Below are 16,466 nucleotides of genomic sequence, written 5' to 3'. Positions count from 1 at the left end.
GCATATTAACCCCATTGCATTTTTCAGCAGGTGTCTCCAAAAATGTTATACTAGATAGACTGTCAGCAAGCATAGCACCCAGTGAGCCACCGGACTGAGCATATCAGGACGTAAATCGCACCAGCTCAGGATTGTCTGAGGGGCTGATGCTGCAGTGTGTGCACGGCCTGGCTCCTTGTTATTTGTTTAGCTTTCCCCTTCCTGCTGTTCCCCTGTCAGTTCTTTCAGTGTTCTTTGTTCCTCAGTCTGAGAATGAAGAAAGGCCAGAGGGAAGGTTAAACTTGTCAGTTGTCATACTTTATTTATCAATACTGACAAAAAAATTGGTTTGAGTTAATACCACTAAAAGGAGGCCTGAGATGATCTGGCTAACAACTGTTTCTCCTCTCCTGGCCCCACATCTGATTGAGGGCTGAATGGGGTCACCAGTGCTCCAAAGAGAATTCTAGGGCGGCAGGCAGGTGAGTTTACAGACCCATCAGAAGTCTTCTCAGCACTTACCTGTCACCAGCTTTGCAAGCCTGTCACCAGCTTTGCAAACGTTGCCAACTTTAAAATGATCAATCACGTCTTTACTTCAGTTATCAGACTCTTTGTACCTCTGACAGTTTTATTGAATTTGTGCCAGGCTGTTGAAATAATACTTTGTTGGAAATATTTCACTTATTTCCTCACATCAAACTAAAACCATAAACTGCCACAAATTTCTCTGCAGCTCTAACACCCATGAAGGTTTACAAGGCTTTAAGTAACCCTCTCCCAAATTTAGAGTGAGTCATCAATAGTGTTGACCTAAGCCGGACTGGTACTGCGCATTGAATGACAGGGTGGCGCAGTTAGGTACGGTTCATGATATTCCTAATATTCCATCTGTGACTAGAACTAAACTGAGCTTTAAAAATATTTTTTATCTCTGAAGGTATTTCATGGTGATTTATTACAAACCCTTCAGTAAAGATGTTCAGCCACAGCCTGATCAAGTCAGCTCACTGCTATTTTCATCAGTTGCTTTGCTTTCAGTATTATATACTTTTTGTCCACAGTCAATTTTCGTGCAAGCAAAAGTCATAACACTGGTTTTCTCCCTTACGATGTGCCAGGCAGCATTCTAAGTACTTTGCATGTGTTAATACATTTGCTTCCTACAATGGCCTATGTGGGTACTGTCCATGGGGAAACTGAGGCATGGAGAGTTTGTCACTCGCCCAAGGTCACACAGCTGATAACTACCAGAGACAGGACAGAAATCAGGCCTTCTAGCTCCTGGGGTTTGCGTTTGACAGCAGAGTAGTAATAACCCCTTGTTTCATCTTCTTTGCCATGTCCAGCGGTGTCTGCACTTCCGTGTCTGATGAACTCTCCAGGAAACGGAGACCCAGCGGCCAGCCCTCATGTGGTTGCCTCACATCAATGCAAAGTGACCATGGAGAGGTAAGCGAGGCCACTATGGCCTTTTTTCCGGACATGCATTAGAGCAGATGCTGCTGTTTTACCCACTCATCCCACCAGAATTTCCTGGGCCTGATGGAATTTCAGTTTAACACTAGGATTTATTTTTACATCTAGGTTTATTAAATTTTGGTAAAGCTAGTAATTCTGTACTGTGAGAAAGGGAAAATATCTTTTTTCTTGAGTCTTTAAATATGATGGTGAGGGTTTTGTGTGACTATTAAAGAAAATGACAAGGAATAATTTACTTTTCTCTGTATATATTTAACGTGATTTAGACCATATGCACACCCTTGAATGGTATATAACAACTGTATTTTTGCCATAATATTTAGTGAGTCAGTGTTTGTTCCACAGTCAAATTAATTTAGATACCAATAATTCTTATAACATATTAGTAGTAGCCGGGCTTATTGAAGAATCAAACAGTTGCTAACAGTCAAGAAGAGAGAATTGCCCTGGTTTGGCTCAGCAGTTAGAACATTGGCCTGCGGTCCAGAGAGTCCGGGTTCGGTTCCGGCTAAGGGCACATACCTCAGTTGCAGTGTGTCCCCGGCCCCAGTTGGGGTCGTGTGGGAGGCAACCAGTCGATGTGTCTCACATTGATGTTTCTCTCTCTCTCTTCCCCCTCTCTCCCTCCCGCTCTATCTGAAAAAAAAAAAAGAGAGAATGTGTTGAAAGATTGCATTTCTTCTTCCTTGCACTTATATCAACAACATAAGAGCACTCTCAAAAATGAAAAATGAGAGCAATCATAGCTGTGCCTAATAATATAATCACAGAGGACTTGTAGAAATAGTTGTAATAATCAAAATTTCAGCTACGATTTATTTTAGTTTTCAGAATTTAATTAATTACTTAATGAGTGTTCTGTTTTCTAATGCCAGAGTTTCTCTACCATCAGAAAATTTACGGTCCTCAAATTAATTTTTTAAATCTAAAAATACACACTATATAATATTTTTTTAAGTTTGTTTTTCTTTATTGATTTTACAGAGGAAGGGAGAGGGAGAGAGAGATAGAAACATCAATAACAGAGAACATCGATTGGCTGCCTCCTGGATGCTCCCCGCTGGGGATTTGGCCCACAACCTGGGCATGTGCCCTGACCAGGAATCGAACCGGCAACGTTCAACCACTGAGCCACACCAGCCGGGCATATAACATAATGGACAGCAATGAAAAGATGTCATCATAAGAGATCCACAAATCATATATATCGACATCTTTCTGGGACAGTAAAATCTTTTTTATTTTGCCTGCAAAATACCAAAGAGAATAATTTTCCTGAGAGAGATCTTAAATAATAAGCTTTCAGTTATGTTGAGTAAATGTATTGTCATAATTACCTATGATGTATATTAGGTGATATTTTATTCTTTTAATTACAGTTTGATTTTTAAATAAAATATTTGGTTCCAACTGGAATAATTTATGGTGTTCATTGATCTGAGTTTTTAGGAAGGAATAAAAAGGACCGCAGAGTGAACACCATTATTATAAGGAACAGGCTTATTAAGCCACTGATCATTTTGTCTGATCAATGAAATTAGTTTATACATTAACTGACTCTCTTCAGTGGTAAAATCACCTAATTATTAATCATATAAGAACCTAAAACATTAATTTACTATGTAAAATGATATAGATAATAAAATTCTATTTTCTTTTAGCCTCCTCCGCACACAGAGCAGTTTGTAATTTAAACATACAGCTCTGTGAACTTACTGGTGTCATCCATCTCTACCCAAGTAATACATTGTTCTTTGTCACCCATGTAAGATGATCCCTGTCTAACAACTAGGAGAAATATAAGTAGATTTTTTCTACTCTTTCACCTAACAATACAAGCGGATCAGCTTAGTATCAAATGTAAATATCAGAATATAATACAAGAATCTCCGTAACAAATGTAATCCTCTGGCTCCAGTGTGTCTCCTCCTTATTTCTTTAATTATTTTTTTTAACTCCATCATGTGTACTTTTTCTTTGACTTTTACATGCTGTAACTGCAACTCAGAATGAATAATATACTTTTTCACATCCTTTGTTCACTTTTTTTTAATGTTTAAGCATCTGATGTATTTAGAATTAATCCTGCTGTCCCGTGTGCGGTGCTCTTTGAAGATGATTTAGTTTCATATGGCTGCTTCGTTGTCCTTACATCATTTGGTGTCTGTTCCATTTCCATGTTCTAATTTCATGCCTTTGGGTCTGTTTTGGGGTGTTACACTTGTTCTGTTGTTAAATAGTGCGGTTATGGCACTATTTAATAATTAGTGGCATGGTTTAATAATTGGTGTTTTTTCATACATTTTAGTCTCAATTTTTTTTTTTTCTTTTTGGTACTTGTCCCTCGTGGGAACCGAACCCGGGACTCTCTGGTCTGCAGGCCGACGCTCCAACCGCTGAGCCAAACCGGCCAGGGCTTTTCATATATTTTAATGTCTGGAACAGCATGTTCCTTATATTTTGTTGTTGGTTTTCCTAGATATATTTATTTAATTGATTATACTAATTTTAAATTTATATTTTTAGTTCTGGGGAAAATTAACATAATTATATATTGACCAAGGTCATATTAGATTTAAAATTAAACTTCATGTGACAGTTTTATGATTTTGAGTCTTCTTAACCAGTTGTCTATGCAGTTGTTTGCAAGTGCTAAATCTGTAAGAATGTTTGAAAATTTGTTTTATATAGTTACTGAATATTCTTGCATAATTTACTCACAGATATTTGACCTTCCTCACTGCTGAAGCAAATGAATCTTTTATTTTATTTTCTAAAATATGATATATATGTCAGATAGTGATATTTTTTGCAATTTTTATTAATTTATTTTTGTTACAGATGTTTCTCCTTTTTCTCCCCTAGATACCTTCCTCCTGATCCCGCCCCCCCCACCCCCAGCATTGTTGTCCATTGGTTATGCATATGTGCATTTTATTTTATTTATTTATTTTTATTGATTTTAGAGAGAGAGGAAGGAAGAGGGAGAGAGAGATATAGAAACATCGATGAGCGAGAACATTAATTGGCCACCTCCTGCATGCCCCACACTGGGACTTGGCCCATAACCTGGGCATGTACCCTGACTGGAAATCAAACTGGTGACCTCTTGGTGCATAGGTTGATGCTCAACCATTAAGCCACACTGGCTGGGCCAGTGTGTCTCCTCTTTAAAGGAAAAAAGAAACCTAGCAGATTCCCAGAGTTAGATCTAGGAGTTACTCTTATTATTTTTACAAATATAAACTTAGTTTTAAATTTTTGATAGCTCTTATTTATCTGGAAAACCAAAATAACAAATTAAAAATAACACTGCTTATGCCCTGGCCGATTTGGCTCAGCAGTTGGACCATACAGTCACGGGTTTGATTCCAGTCAAAGGCACGTATCTCTGTTGCAGTTTGGTCCTGGCGCTGGTAAGGGTTATGCAGAAGGCAACCAATCAGTGGGAGAGTTCAATGAAATAGTGTCTGTGAAAGAGTCTGAAAACTGTTGTGCCATACAAGTGTTAAATGTTATTTATCTTTATCCTTCTGAAGTGCAGTGTCAAAAAGACATGTAGTACACTGGGTGTGGCTGCAGTGTGATTCTGCAGAAAAATGCTTTTGTGATGTTTAAGTCTCGAATTTTATTGGTCTTGTTTTCACCATCAAAACATGAGGAATTGGTGTTACCAGAAAACAGTTTAGAATCAAAGTTGGTTACCTCACTGTGACTGACAGCTCACTGTCTTTTAAAGATGGTTCTTTGTAGAGTTCTCTAAACTCATTGCTTTTACCTTCCTACATTTAATGATTTTCTCTGTTATCCTCAACGGGTTATTCTTAGGACTAGCATTTCCCAGAATAAACTCTATTTACATACTTAAATTTTTCATCCTGCACACCTTCTAGGTTATTGAACTAGTCTTAGCACGGATCCCTCAGGCTCTCTGCCATCTCTCATACTCGTCCATCTAGAAAGGGACCTGCTTATACCTACCTTAATATCTTTCCCTTAGATAGTCTTCTGTTCATGTGTACACATTTCCTTTGATTTAATGGGGACTCAAGTTTTTAAACAGTTTTGCATCTGCAAACCTGTTAAAGTCTTTAAAATTACAAATAAGTCACATCCATGATGTTCTTTTTTTTTTTTTTTTTTTTTATCCTCACCCGAGGACATTTTTCCATTTTTTGTTCAGGTAGAGTGGGAGGGAGAGAGAGGAACAGAGAGAGAGAGAGAAACATCGATGGGAAAGGGACACATCGAGTGGCTGCCACCCGCACAACGGACCAGGGCCGGGGACAAACTGCAACCGAGGTATGCACCCTTAGCGGGAACCGAACCCGGGTCTCTCAGGACCGCAGGCCTACGCTCTAACTGCTGAGCCAAATTGGCCAGGGCCATGATGTTCTTTTTTATTCCCAATTTCAAGTTGACCTTGAAATCACCTACCAAAGTCATTGTTTTTCACCTCAGTGCATTATGTTTAATGAAGCATTTAATAATCCTCATAATAAGTCAGCATATTTATTATATATCCTATTGTGCACCCAACGTAGAGTTAAAGATGCCACCCACTTGCCCGCCATGAATTAAATCACAAATCGGAGATTCCCAGGGTCCCTTCCAAAGAACTCGATGTGGCTGGTACTCTGTGGACATCCATCATGACAAATGCTATTACACTGTGACAGAGTGTGTTTTCACTAGAAAACTCCAATCCTTAGAATGAATACCTTTAGTTCGACTGAGAGAAGTTTCACTCTTCCTAATGTCTCGTGTACCTAATGCATTGGTTTGGTTTCTCTTCAAGAAAAAGAAATGAATGCTGTGAACTGGGTTATACTCACCATCCCCATCCCCAGAGACGTGCTAATGTCCTCCCAATGTTACTGTTCCAGCAGCTAGGACAAGCAGCAGTTCCTGGTGCAGAGAAACTCCCTGAACCTTACTCCTGACCTTGAGGGGCCTGAGTGGCACGGCTAGCTCTGTGGTTTCTTTGGTTCTCAACTTCTGTGTGCAATCCTTGTAAAAGCCTGGAAGCCATTGTCCTTGCCCAGCAGGCTCCCCACTAACAATAGGTAGAACTGAAGAAAATTGGAGTTATCAAAATTCTGGCCAGCTTTCAAATAAATACATAAACTTGAGCAAGGATGATTTTTACTCCAGAAGCCCTTTTTGGTTCTTGAGAGGGTTTTTATAGAGAAGTGCCCATTGATGGAGGAGTGTTTTGTTTTTTTATAAATGGGAAACTTGCTTTTGAACAGGAAAAAAAGGATAAATGTGTGAACGCAAAGAAACTATTTTCAATTTCTTAGATCGTTCTGATAGATATTTCCACCCCCAGCTGAGAACCTCTAATCTAGAAGCTAAAAAACTCATGGGTATACAGGTTTCTCTCTTACCCTCCTAATACCCTAGAAGATATTTTATGCTTTGTTCCTAGCCCTCGGGGCTCTGTCTCTTCAATAGAATGTTTCTTCTCTCAAGGGATTTGTAGTAAATGGATGTTGGACCTAATGGTTTTCCTCCATATCTTAGGCATTTATCATTGTACTTAGGTTTTTGTTGATGTTGTTGTTGTTGGTTTTTTGCCTAATGAAAAAGTAACATTACCAAGCCCCTGTCATTAAAATAGAAAGAGATATATTACTTTTTAAATTATTTGTAATAGCATGATAATGAACACTAAGAAAAATAAAGTCCTGACAACAGTCAGCAGTATGGTCCCTATCAGATTGCTGCCCTGGTCCCAGTGCCCTTTTCTGGGTTTGGACTGACAGAGTGAAGTACATGGGCTTCAGGAGTCTTGCATCCAGCTCCAACCTCCAGAGTGTAGCCCAAAGAAGGGAATCCAGAAGCTGGTGCTCTTATTCTCAGAATACGCCTAGATCCATAACCCCAGTGATTTCTGTTTTAGTTCTCTCATTCCTGCTATTCACAGTGCCCTCTGAACACTTAATAATTGCTTACCCAAAGCATATGGCACAATTATTCCTCTATTTGCTGACAAGGAAGAATGGGCGGGGTAGCCAGATAGGAGTGGGAAGGGGAAATGAAGTCAGCCGTTGACACAGCCTGGAGTTGGCGGTGCCATCACAGCTTGTTAGCACATGCAGCCTACCAGGGCAAGGCAGTTGAGATGGCCAAGGAGTGAGGGCTTCGCAGAGGCATTCCTCCGCTTTACCTTTTGCCAGAACTTCTTAAAATGTCTTTGGGATGAGAACAAGAAGTGTTTCCCTGGTTACAGAAAGCCCATCGGTGTTGGGAATGAGCAGGAGGTTGGGTGTGGCAGCCCGAGCACTTGGAAGGGCAGGTGTAAAGCGTGTGTGCATGCGTGTGCGTGCTCGTGCAGGCTGCGTGACGCCAAGCCTCCTCTCCCCTCGGTGAAATACCAGAAAAGCACCGTCATGCTCTGAGTCTGTATAATGTGTTTGTGTTTTCCTTTCACAGCACTTTTATAAAATTTTTCAGTGTACCTTTGCAGCGCCTTGTAAGGTACTGAGTGAGGACAGGCATCTTTTTTTTTCCTAGAAGAAAAGATTTGATACTTTATAATGCACCAAAATACAGGGTGGGGTAAGTAGGTTTACAGTTGTGAGTATGCAAAACAGAGTTTATTCTTGTATTATGATTTACTAATTATTGTGTGATTTTCCATATGAACAACTGTAAACCTACTTTTGCCCCATCCTGTATTCAAATCAGAAATTTTTGCCTGGCTGGTGTGGCTCAGTGGATTGAGCATCGTCCCACGGACTGAGAGGTCCCGGTTTGATTCCAGGTCAGGGCACTGAGTCACACCAGCCAGGCATAAAATTATTTATTATAAAACCGTATTGGATTGTTCTAAAACTGTGTTTTCCATTTTTAATACTAATTTGTTTTTATTTTGATTTTTTTAAATTTCCCAGTACTCCCAATTTGGAAAAACAACCAAATGAAAATGGAGTATCTCTTGACAATGAAAATTTTGAAGAAATCATAAACTTACCCATTGGATCTACACCATCCAGATTAGATGTCACCAACAGTGAGAACCCAGAGATTCCTTTGAATCCAATTTTGGCCTTTGAAGATGAAGGGTCGCTTGGGCCCCTGACTCAGGTAGATGGTGTTCAAACACAACAGACAGCAGGTGAGCTTGCCTCAAATCTTCTTCAGTAATCATCAGATATATGTGATACCCAAGAGGGAATGAACCTTCTTCACTGTGACTGTGGCAGGCTTTGTCCTTATTCAGTGGACCAAATAAGCCACAAGATTGTGCGGGGAATCACAGAAATTGAATTTTGAGTTGGTTTGGGCAACTTCTGGGGCTCCTCTGATTCCCCCACTCAGTGCGGAAATTCAGTGTGCAGCACCCTTTAGGTGTCCATGCGCCTCTCGGAGCAGTGCTCACTGCCCAACATGCTTCAGATAAAGACATGCACTTAGTACCTTGCTGTAACTTGGGGACTATTGGGCTGGTTCTGCCCACTGGAGAAAAGGCGTTTGGTTTTTATTCCATCTTTCTCAGCTCTTTAGATATGAAGACTGCCATCATGTTCTCCCATCATTTTTCTCTTGTTTGGGTCAAACAACCTGGACAATATACTACTGTCCTTTTTACATATAATAAGGTAGTTATAGTTTAGGTAATGGGAACATATTCCGAACTAGGAGCACACTGAGCCCAAGAGTCTTCCATCCCTTGTTGAGTGACTATAGCTGTTGTGAAAACTGCCAGTGACTCTTATACTCTGTCTCTGGGACTCACACTTGACCTGAAGTCTTTGTACAAGACCAATAGCTTTACAGGACCCAAAGAAATAAGGAGTACATCAACTTAGTGGTCATAGCAACTCAACAGCACAGCCCCATCAGTTTCAAGGACAAGTAGGATAACCCTGGCCCTATCTTTTATCAAATCTTTTTGAATTCTGTCAGCTTCTCTTCCCAGCAGATCAGTTCCATGTATTGACAGCATTTCTTTATATAATGAACTGAGCTGGCCAAACTCAGCATGTTTAAATGGAGTCAGTAAAGAAGTATTTAAGATCAAATTATTTTTTTCTTTTACATCCCATCTGTGAACTTGTAACAAATATTTTCCACTTTCAAGTGTTGAAAAAGCCAGTGATGAACCACCTATCCAAATAAGTCTTTTTTGCTTCTGTAGTGTAGTGACCTTGGGAGTATAACTTCACTTTAGTGATCCACTTTTCTAGACTGTAAAAGGAAGCTATAAGGTCCCTCCCGGGTCTGACATTCTGACTCCTCAGCCTCTGGGGACAGTCTCATTATGCGTGTTGGTGGAAACACTGCTGGTGCAGCTTCCTCCTTTGTCATGTTGCAGATCCACAGAGAGGCCAGGAACATCCAAGGTGACTTTCGGCTTCGCTTGCCAGGCCTTAAGTCACCTTTTGATCGACCTGTCTTTCATTCTCACTGTGCCCACCCTTCCAGACCTCCTCTAGGAGGGTAGTCCAATGTCTGTGATCTTAAGTGATGTAGGGGTTCTTTTGGGATCATGACTATTTAGTAACAAACATTTATTTAACCTCCAACATATATGTTTGGAGACAGGAGCATCAGGAATCAAGGATACAAGACGTATGTAAGTCCCTAATTTCAAAGAAAAGTACAATCACTGTATGCAGTTTAGCAAAGTAAATGAGATAGCTTGACTTGAAGTAAAGAAAAGGGCATGTGTTTTCCTATTAGTGGTAGGATTCACGTCAATATGTGATCATGGATCCTGGTAAAATTACCTATTCTTAAAAGCATGGTAAAGTTTTTGAAATGTAAGATATTATATGGTAATCTTTAAATAAGATTTTAGATAAAAACTTAATCGGTTCTTTTTTCCTGTCTCCCAATACAGAAGTTATATGAGCATTTCTTCTGAAGAACCAAAGCAGAAATTTAATAAGAATTTCTACAATTAATGGAATTCCTTCCATGCTGGAAAGGAGCATCCCCCATCCTCCAGTTTTCTAAAGATTTCTTGACCATCATTTTGAAAAGACTTTATTAAAACTAGCTAAAGACAACAGACTGGATAGCTTTTCTAATCATTTTCGCCAATAGAAGAAAAATGCTCCTCGTTCTTAAGTACTTTAAAATGGCTTTTTCCATTGAGCAAATCAATTTTTTTTTTTTTAATTCTCTGAAAGCTTAGAGCGTTTGGTTATAAAAGAAATGGGCTGACTTGGCATGACTTTTCACATGGCTATTTCGGTCTTTAAAAGCTAACAGGTAAAATTGGCACCAAAAAAATGTACCTTTTACAATACAATACTTGAAGAATAAGTACCTCTTTGCTCTGCAAGTAGAGTGACTAGGAGAAGTGTTTGAATTAAGCCTGTTTGTTTAAATAATATTGCAAGGAGCTCTATTTGTAGAGGCAAATTATAGGCAGGTTACCAGGTTCTTGTAAATGTAACTTGTACATGGACATTCTGCAAATCCAGCAGTCACATTCTTGCATCTCTTTTTCCAAAAGTGTACTAACCAGTTTTTAAATGTGAAGGGGAAAAGACATTATTTTTTCAGAGCAAGAAAATAATTTACTGTCCTCTTAAATATGTATTTATAAAGTTTTTTTTCCAGATAAACTAATCAAATAAATTAGAATAATGTGACAACAGTGTAGATTTGACTTATTAGATTCATTCCTTGTGTTACCATGAGAGAATGTTACTGATGATTCAGGGTTATTTCCAAAGTCTGTGTATTGCTGCTGTCCCCAGTGATGGTGGGACTTACCTTTGCCTTACCTGATCACAGATTATGTTGGGGGGAAGAGAGATAAAGACTTAATATTTCTTTAAATAAAAAATTAAAAAAAGAATTTGGTTTTGCTCGTTTAAGAGCAATGAGAAAGTGATGGGATGTTGACTGTGTTTGGCACACGGGACACCGTGCGGGACACCTTCACGAATGTCCTCGTTCCGCGTGGCATCCATCAGCTTTCACTTTTCATTTACCTTCACTTGGCTGCTGAGTTTAGCTGTACAAACCTGCACTTTCGTTTACTAATATAAATTTCATTTTATTTTACTGTTTGAGAGACTACTAATAACTAAATATTGAAGGAGAGTGAACACATGTTTTTATGTGGAGTATATAAAAAGGTAAACTACCACTGTCATGTATTGGCTTTTATTAAAAGAGAGATCTGTTCATCTACCAGATTGAATGAGAGACTTCATTTATTGGACTATTTCCTTAAAATTCAAGCATATCCTCTTTAGTAATAGGTGTAATTTGTTAAAACATCAATTCGAGGGTTTTCCCTATACCCAGTTGTCCATGTATATACATAATCATATTTAAAAAATCTGTTCAGCAAAGTTGTTTTATTTGTTTAAATCAACCTAGCATGAAACACCAAATGTGTTTGACATAGTTTTGCTTTTAGGTTTCTCATATGTTATACTTTCACTCAGGTTGATGCTTGAGTTTTCAAATTGCCCTTTATTTGTCCTCAATGACATTTTCCCAGCTTCCTCTGAGCAGGTATATAGAATAGATTTATTTAAAATTAGAGCAATAATTCTATTTTGGCTCTTTTTTTTTTATTATTATTTACATTTTTAAACTTGAGCAATCGTTAGCAAAATGAAAGCCTTCTGAGTAGTCAAGTTTTAATTGAAGTGGTACGAAATTGTTAACTTTGTCTTAAGAATGACACTGCCAAAGGATGACCTTGGCCTGAATGGCCAATTGCTTTCTGTCCAGCTCTTGAAGTTCAGTTACAAAGTCTTACAGAGGTCTTCTGTAGGCACTACAGTAAGGGCAGTGCCCAGGGATCGAATATGACCCTCACCATGGAATACAGATGGATGGATTTGTAGTTCCCCTCCACCTCATTGCAGACTAGGCCAATTTCGTCACCGATCACAGATTCATTTGGTAGTCACCTGCTTTTACTGGAAGGTAAAGCTGTATGTCCCTTCATAACCTCACTACCTGGTGATTATTACAATAAAAGAAAAACAGAGTTCTTTCACATGAACAAATAACAGCAAACAGGGCCATGGAAAGCTTGGTGAAGATTCTTCTGTGCTCATAATCACACGAACACCTGGACTGAAGGATTCACAGTGAAGCAGAAGCCGTGATATTCTGAAGGAAGAATTAGGTGACCTAATTGGATCAGCAACAGTCTTAAATGCATGGGGCTCAGGACACACAGGGACAAAATGAGCTCTAGACTTGAGGAACTAATCAAAAGTCATGAGCTTGCAGGATCTGCCATATTCTTATACCTCATTTCATGAATTTTTACCTTTCTAGGTGACCACTTACCTTTCAAGCTAATTTCATTAATTACTAACATCCTTTATGCTTATTAACATTGATGTAGATTTAGGTGACAGTCTTTAAAACGCCCACCTGCCCACTCATTTGGAGCATTGTCCCGTGCACCAAAAGGTTTCTGGTTCAATTCAGGGCACATTCTTGGGTTGGGGAAGGGGGACAGGCAATTGGGGGCAACCGGTGGATGTTTCTATCTCTCCCAAATCAATAAATATATCCTCGAGTGAGAATAAAAATAAATAAAGCACCCACATAGCCACCAGATAGGGGTCCTTAAATACTATCTGGCCTACTTCTAGGGTGAGATTAAAGTCAAATTATGCATGCACACAAACTTTATATTAAAGCATTTTTTTTCAATTTTTATTAATTTATTTTTGTTACAGAAGTTTCTTCCCCCCCCCCCCCGACACCCTCCTCCCCATCCTGTCCCCCCCGCCCCCTGCACTGTCTATGTCCATTGGTTACACATACATGCATATAAGTCCTTTGGTTCATCTCATCCATCCCCCCGCCTGAGATTTGTCAATCTGAACCATACTCCTTTCTATGTCTCTGGGTCTATTTTGTTCATGAGCCCATCTTGTTCATTATATTCCACAAATAAGTAAGATCATGTAGTATTTCTCTTTCTCTGATTGACTTATTTTGCTTAGCATAATACTCTCGAAGTCCCTCCATGTTGTCTCGAAGGATAAGAGGTCTTTCTTACAGCTGCATAGTACTCCATTGTATATATGTACCACAGCTTTTTTATCCACTCATCTATTGATGGACACTTGGGCTATTTCCAGATCTTAGCGATTGTAAATAGTGCTGCTATGAACATAGGAGTACATATATTCTTTCTGATTGGTGTTTCAGACTTCTTAGGATATATTCCTAGAAGTAGGATCACTGGATCAAATGGCAGTTTTTAATTTTTTGAGGAAACACCATATTGTTTTCCATAGTGGCTGCACCAGTCTGCATTCCCACCAGCATTGTGCTAGAGTCCCCTTTTCTTCACACCCTCGCCAGCACTTGTTGTTTGATGATTTGTTGATGGCAGCCTATTAAAACATTTTAAAATAAATTGTATATTAAAAGAAATTTAAACCCTGGCTAGTTTGGCTCAGCAGTTGGAGCATAGGCCCTCAGACTGAAAGGTCATGGGTTTGATTCCCAGTCAAGGGCACATACCTCATTTGCAGGTTCTATTCCCAGCCCTGGTTGGGGTCATTCAGGAGACAGCTGGGTCAGTGTGTCTCTCACATCAATGTTTCTCTCTCTCCCCCTCCTCCCTCCCACTATATCTAAAAATCAATGGAAAAGTATACTCAAAAAAATAATAATTTAAAAGACACCAATAAATTATATCTTTGCATTAAAAAAAAAATTGACGGCCCTGGCCAGTTTGGCTCAGCGGTTAGAGTGTCGGCCTGCGGTCCGGAGAGACCCGGGTTCGGTTCCCGCTAAGGGCACGTACTTCGGTTGCAGTTTGTCCCCGGCCCTGGTTGGTCGTGCGGGTGGCAGCCACTCGATGTGTCCCTTCACGTCGATATTTCCCTCTCTCTCTCTTCCTCTCTCTCCCTCCCACTCTATCTGTACAAAAAATGGAAAAATATCCTCGGGTGAGGATAAAAAATAAAAAAATAAAAAAATAAATTGATGGGCTCTGGCCGGTTTGGCTCAGCGGTTAGAGCGTCGGCCTGCGGTCCAGAGAGACCCGGGTTCGGTTTCCGCTAAGAGCATGTACTCCGTTGCAGTTTGTCCTCGGCCTGGTTGGGTCGTGCGGGTGGCAGCCACTCGATGTGTACCTGATGTGTACCTTTCACGTCGATGTTTCTCTCTCTTCCTCTCTCTCCCTCCTGCTCTATCTGAACAAAAAAATGAAAAAATGTCCTTGGGTGAGGATAATAACAACAACAACAACAAAAAGATGGAAAATATTCAGTTATTGACCTCCATCTACACTGTGCATAAATCATTAAAAGGCATGATGGCCCTGACTGGTTTGGTCAGTGGTTAGAGTGTCATCCTGAGGACTGAAAGGTCTCAGGTTCGATTCTGGTCAAGGGCATATACCTGGGTTGCAGATTTGATCCCCAGCCCAATCGTAGTTGTGTGGGAGACAACCAATTATTGTGTCATTTTTTTTTTTTTCACCCGAGGACATTTTTCCATTTTTTATTCAGATAGAGCACAGCGGGGAGAGAGAGAAACATCGACATGAAAGGGACACATCAAGTGGCTGCCACCCGCACAACCCAACCAGGGCCAGGGACAAACTGCAACTGAGGTACATGCCCTTAGCAGGAACCGAACCGATCCTGGGTCTCTCTGGACCACAGGCCAATGCTCTAACCGCTGAAGCCAAACCAGCCAGGGCAATCATTGTGTCTTTTGCACATTGATGTTTCTCTCTCTCTCTCTCTTTCTCTCTCTCTCTCTCTGTCCTCTCTCTCCCTCCTCCCCCCTCCCTCCCTCCCACTCTCTAAAAATCAATGGAAAAACATCCTCGGGTGAGAATTAACAACAACAAAGGCATGATGAAATAGCTATTGAATCAAGTTACAAAAAGCAACTTTCTCTTTTAAGTATTTTCTAATTGATTTTTAGAGAGAGAGGAAGGGAGAGAAAGAGAAACATCGATGTGAGAGCCAAACATCCATCAGCTGCTTCCTGCACACCCTGCACCAGGGATGGAACCCACAACACACAAGAGGACGCTCAGCTCAACCAACTGAGCCACACCAGGCGGGACACAGAAAGCAACTTTTTAAAATAAACTTACTGCCAAAAATCATCATGCCCACCCCCATGCTGCTCAGTGGTTGAGCGTCGACACATGCACCAGGTCACCGGTTCGATTCCCGGTCAGGACATGCCCAGGTTGTGGGCCCGATCCCCGATGGGAGGCATGCAGGAGGCAGCCAGTGGATGTTCTCTTTCATCAATGTCTCTCTCTCTCTCCCTCTTCCTTCCTCTCGCTCTAAAAATCAATAAAGAAAAAAAATTTAAAAAGAAAGAAAAGGTAAGTGGGGAACCAACGCTGACTGACATAATTTTGCCATGGTAAGAACAGTAAAAATAAATAAAATGACTCTCAAGGCCACACATCTACACTGACATACCGGGGAACGCTGGGTAAGGGTACATATTCAATACATTTCCCTCTCAGGATTAAGCTCCTGTCACTGCAATACTTGGCTTGATGACACTCCGTTTTGGTTGTCTTTGTCCTTGTCTGACCTCCATTCCCTTAGAGGCAGTTCCTTCACCAGCCAGATCAACTACTTGTATTCAAATCCTCGGCTACAGTGTTGGCTTTCCAGGAAACCGGAGATAAGGTTGTTATGCTAACATCTATTAGCATAACTTTATAAAACATTTTATCCCCTAAAAAGTAAAAAAAAAACACAGCTCTTGTTCTTGAATGAATAAATTCAACTAGAAAAACACTCTAGTGTCCTCGATCTCATTTTTTCACCCACATACACCAGTCAATGACAAATGTTTTCAGCATAATTCAGTGCTTACCAGATACAAATTAACAAGAGTGAGCATGCTTTAACTTCTGGGTGGAAGTTATAGGCCTGTGATCATCTGTGCTCATCCAAATGTTTCCATTATTATTTTTACTTTTTATCTTCAGGCGAGTGGCTCCCAGCTGTTGAGTTCTGTTTTCTCACCTGCATATGGATGTCCCAGATCCTTTTTACTGAGATTGC

The 16,466-nt window shown here is 40.1% G+C and overlaps 1 protein-coding gene across 3 annotated transcripts in view; it reads left to right on the top strand.

The window, feature by feature from the left end:
- The window catches only part of MAP7 (microtubule associated protein 7), a 174,689-nt gene extending 163,674 nt beyond the window's left edge, over positions 1 to 11,015 (top strand). For all 3 annotated transcript variants that reach the window (XM_036248796.1, XM_036248795.1, XM_036248797.1), the window contains exons 17-19: positions 1,329 to 1,431; positions 8,361 to 8,584; positions 10,313 to 11,015. In XM_036248796.1, the coding sequence (XP_036104689.1) occupies positions 1,329 to 1,431; positions 8,361 to 8,584; positions 10,313 to 10,323 (338 nt within the window). In that variant the 3' untranslated portion in view covers positions 10,324 to 11,015. The remainder of the gene's footprint in view (positions 1 to 1,328; positions 1,432 to 8,360; positions 8,585 to 10,312) is intronic.
- Positions 11,016 to 16,466: the final 5,451 nt, after the last annotated feature.

The sequence above is a fragment of the Molossus molossus genome, unplaced genomic scaffold (genome assembly GCF_014108415.1).
Source record: "Molossus molossus isolate mMolMol1 unplaced genomic scaffold, mMolMol1.p scaffold_m16_p_8, whole genome shotgun sequence".
NCBI lineage: Eukaryota > Metazoa > Chordata > Mammalia > Chiroptera > Molossidae > Molossus > Molossus molossus.
This window is presented reverse-complemented; position numbering and strand designations above follow the sequence as displayed.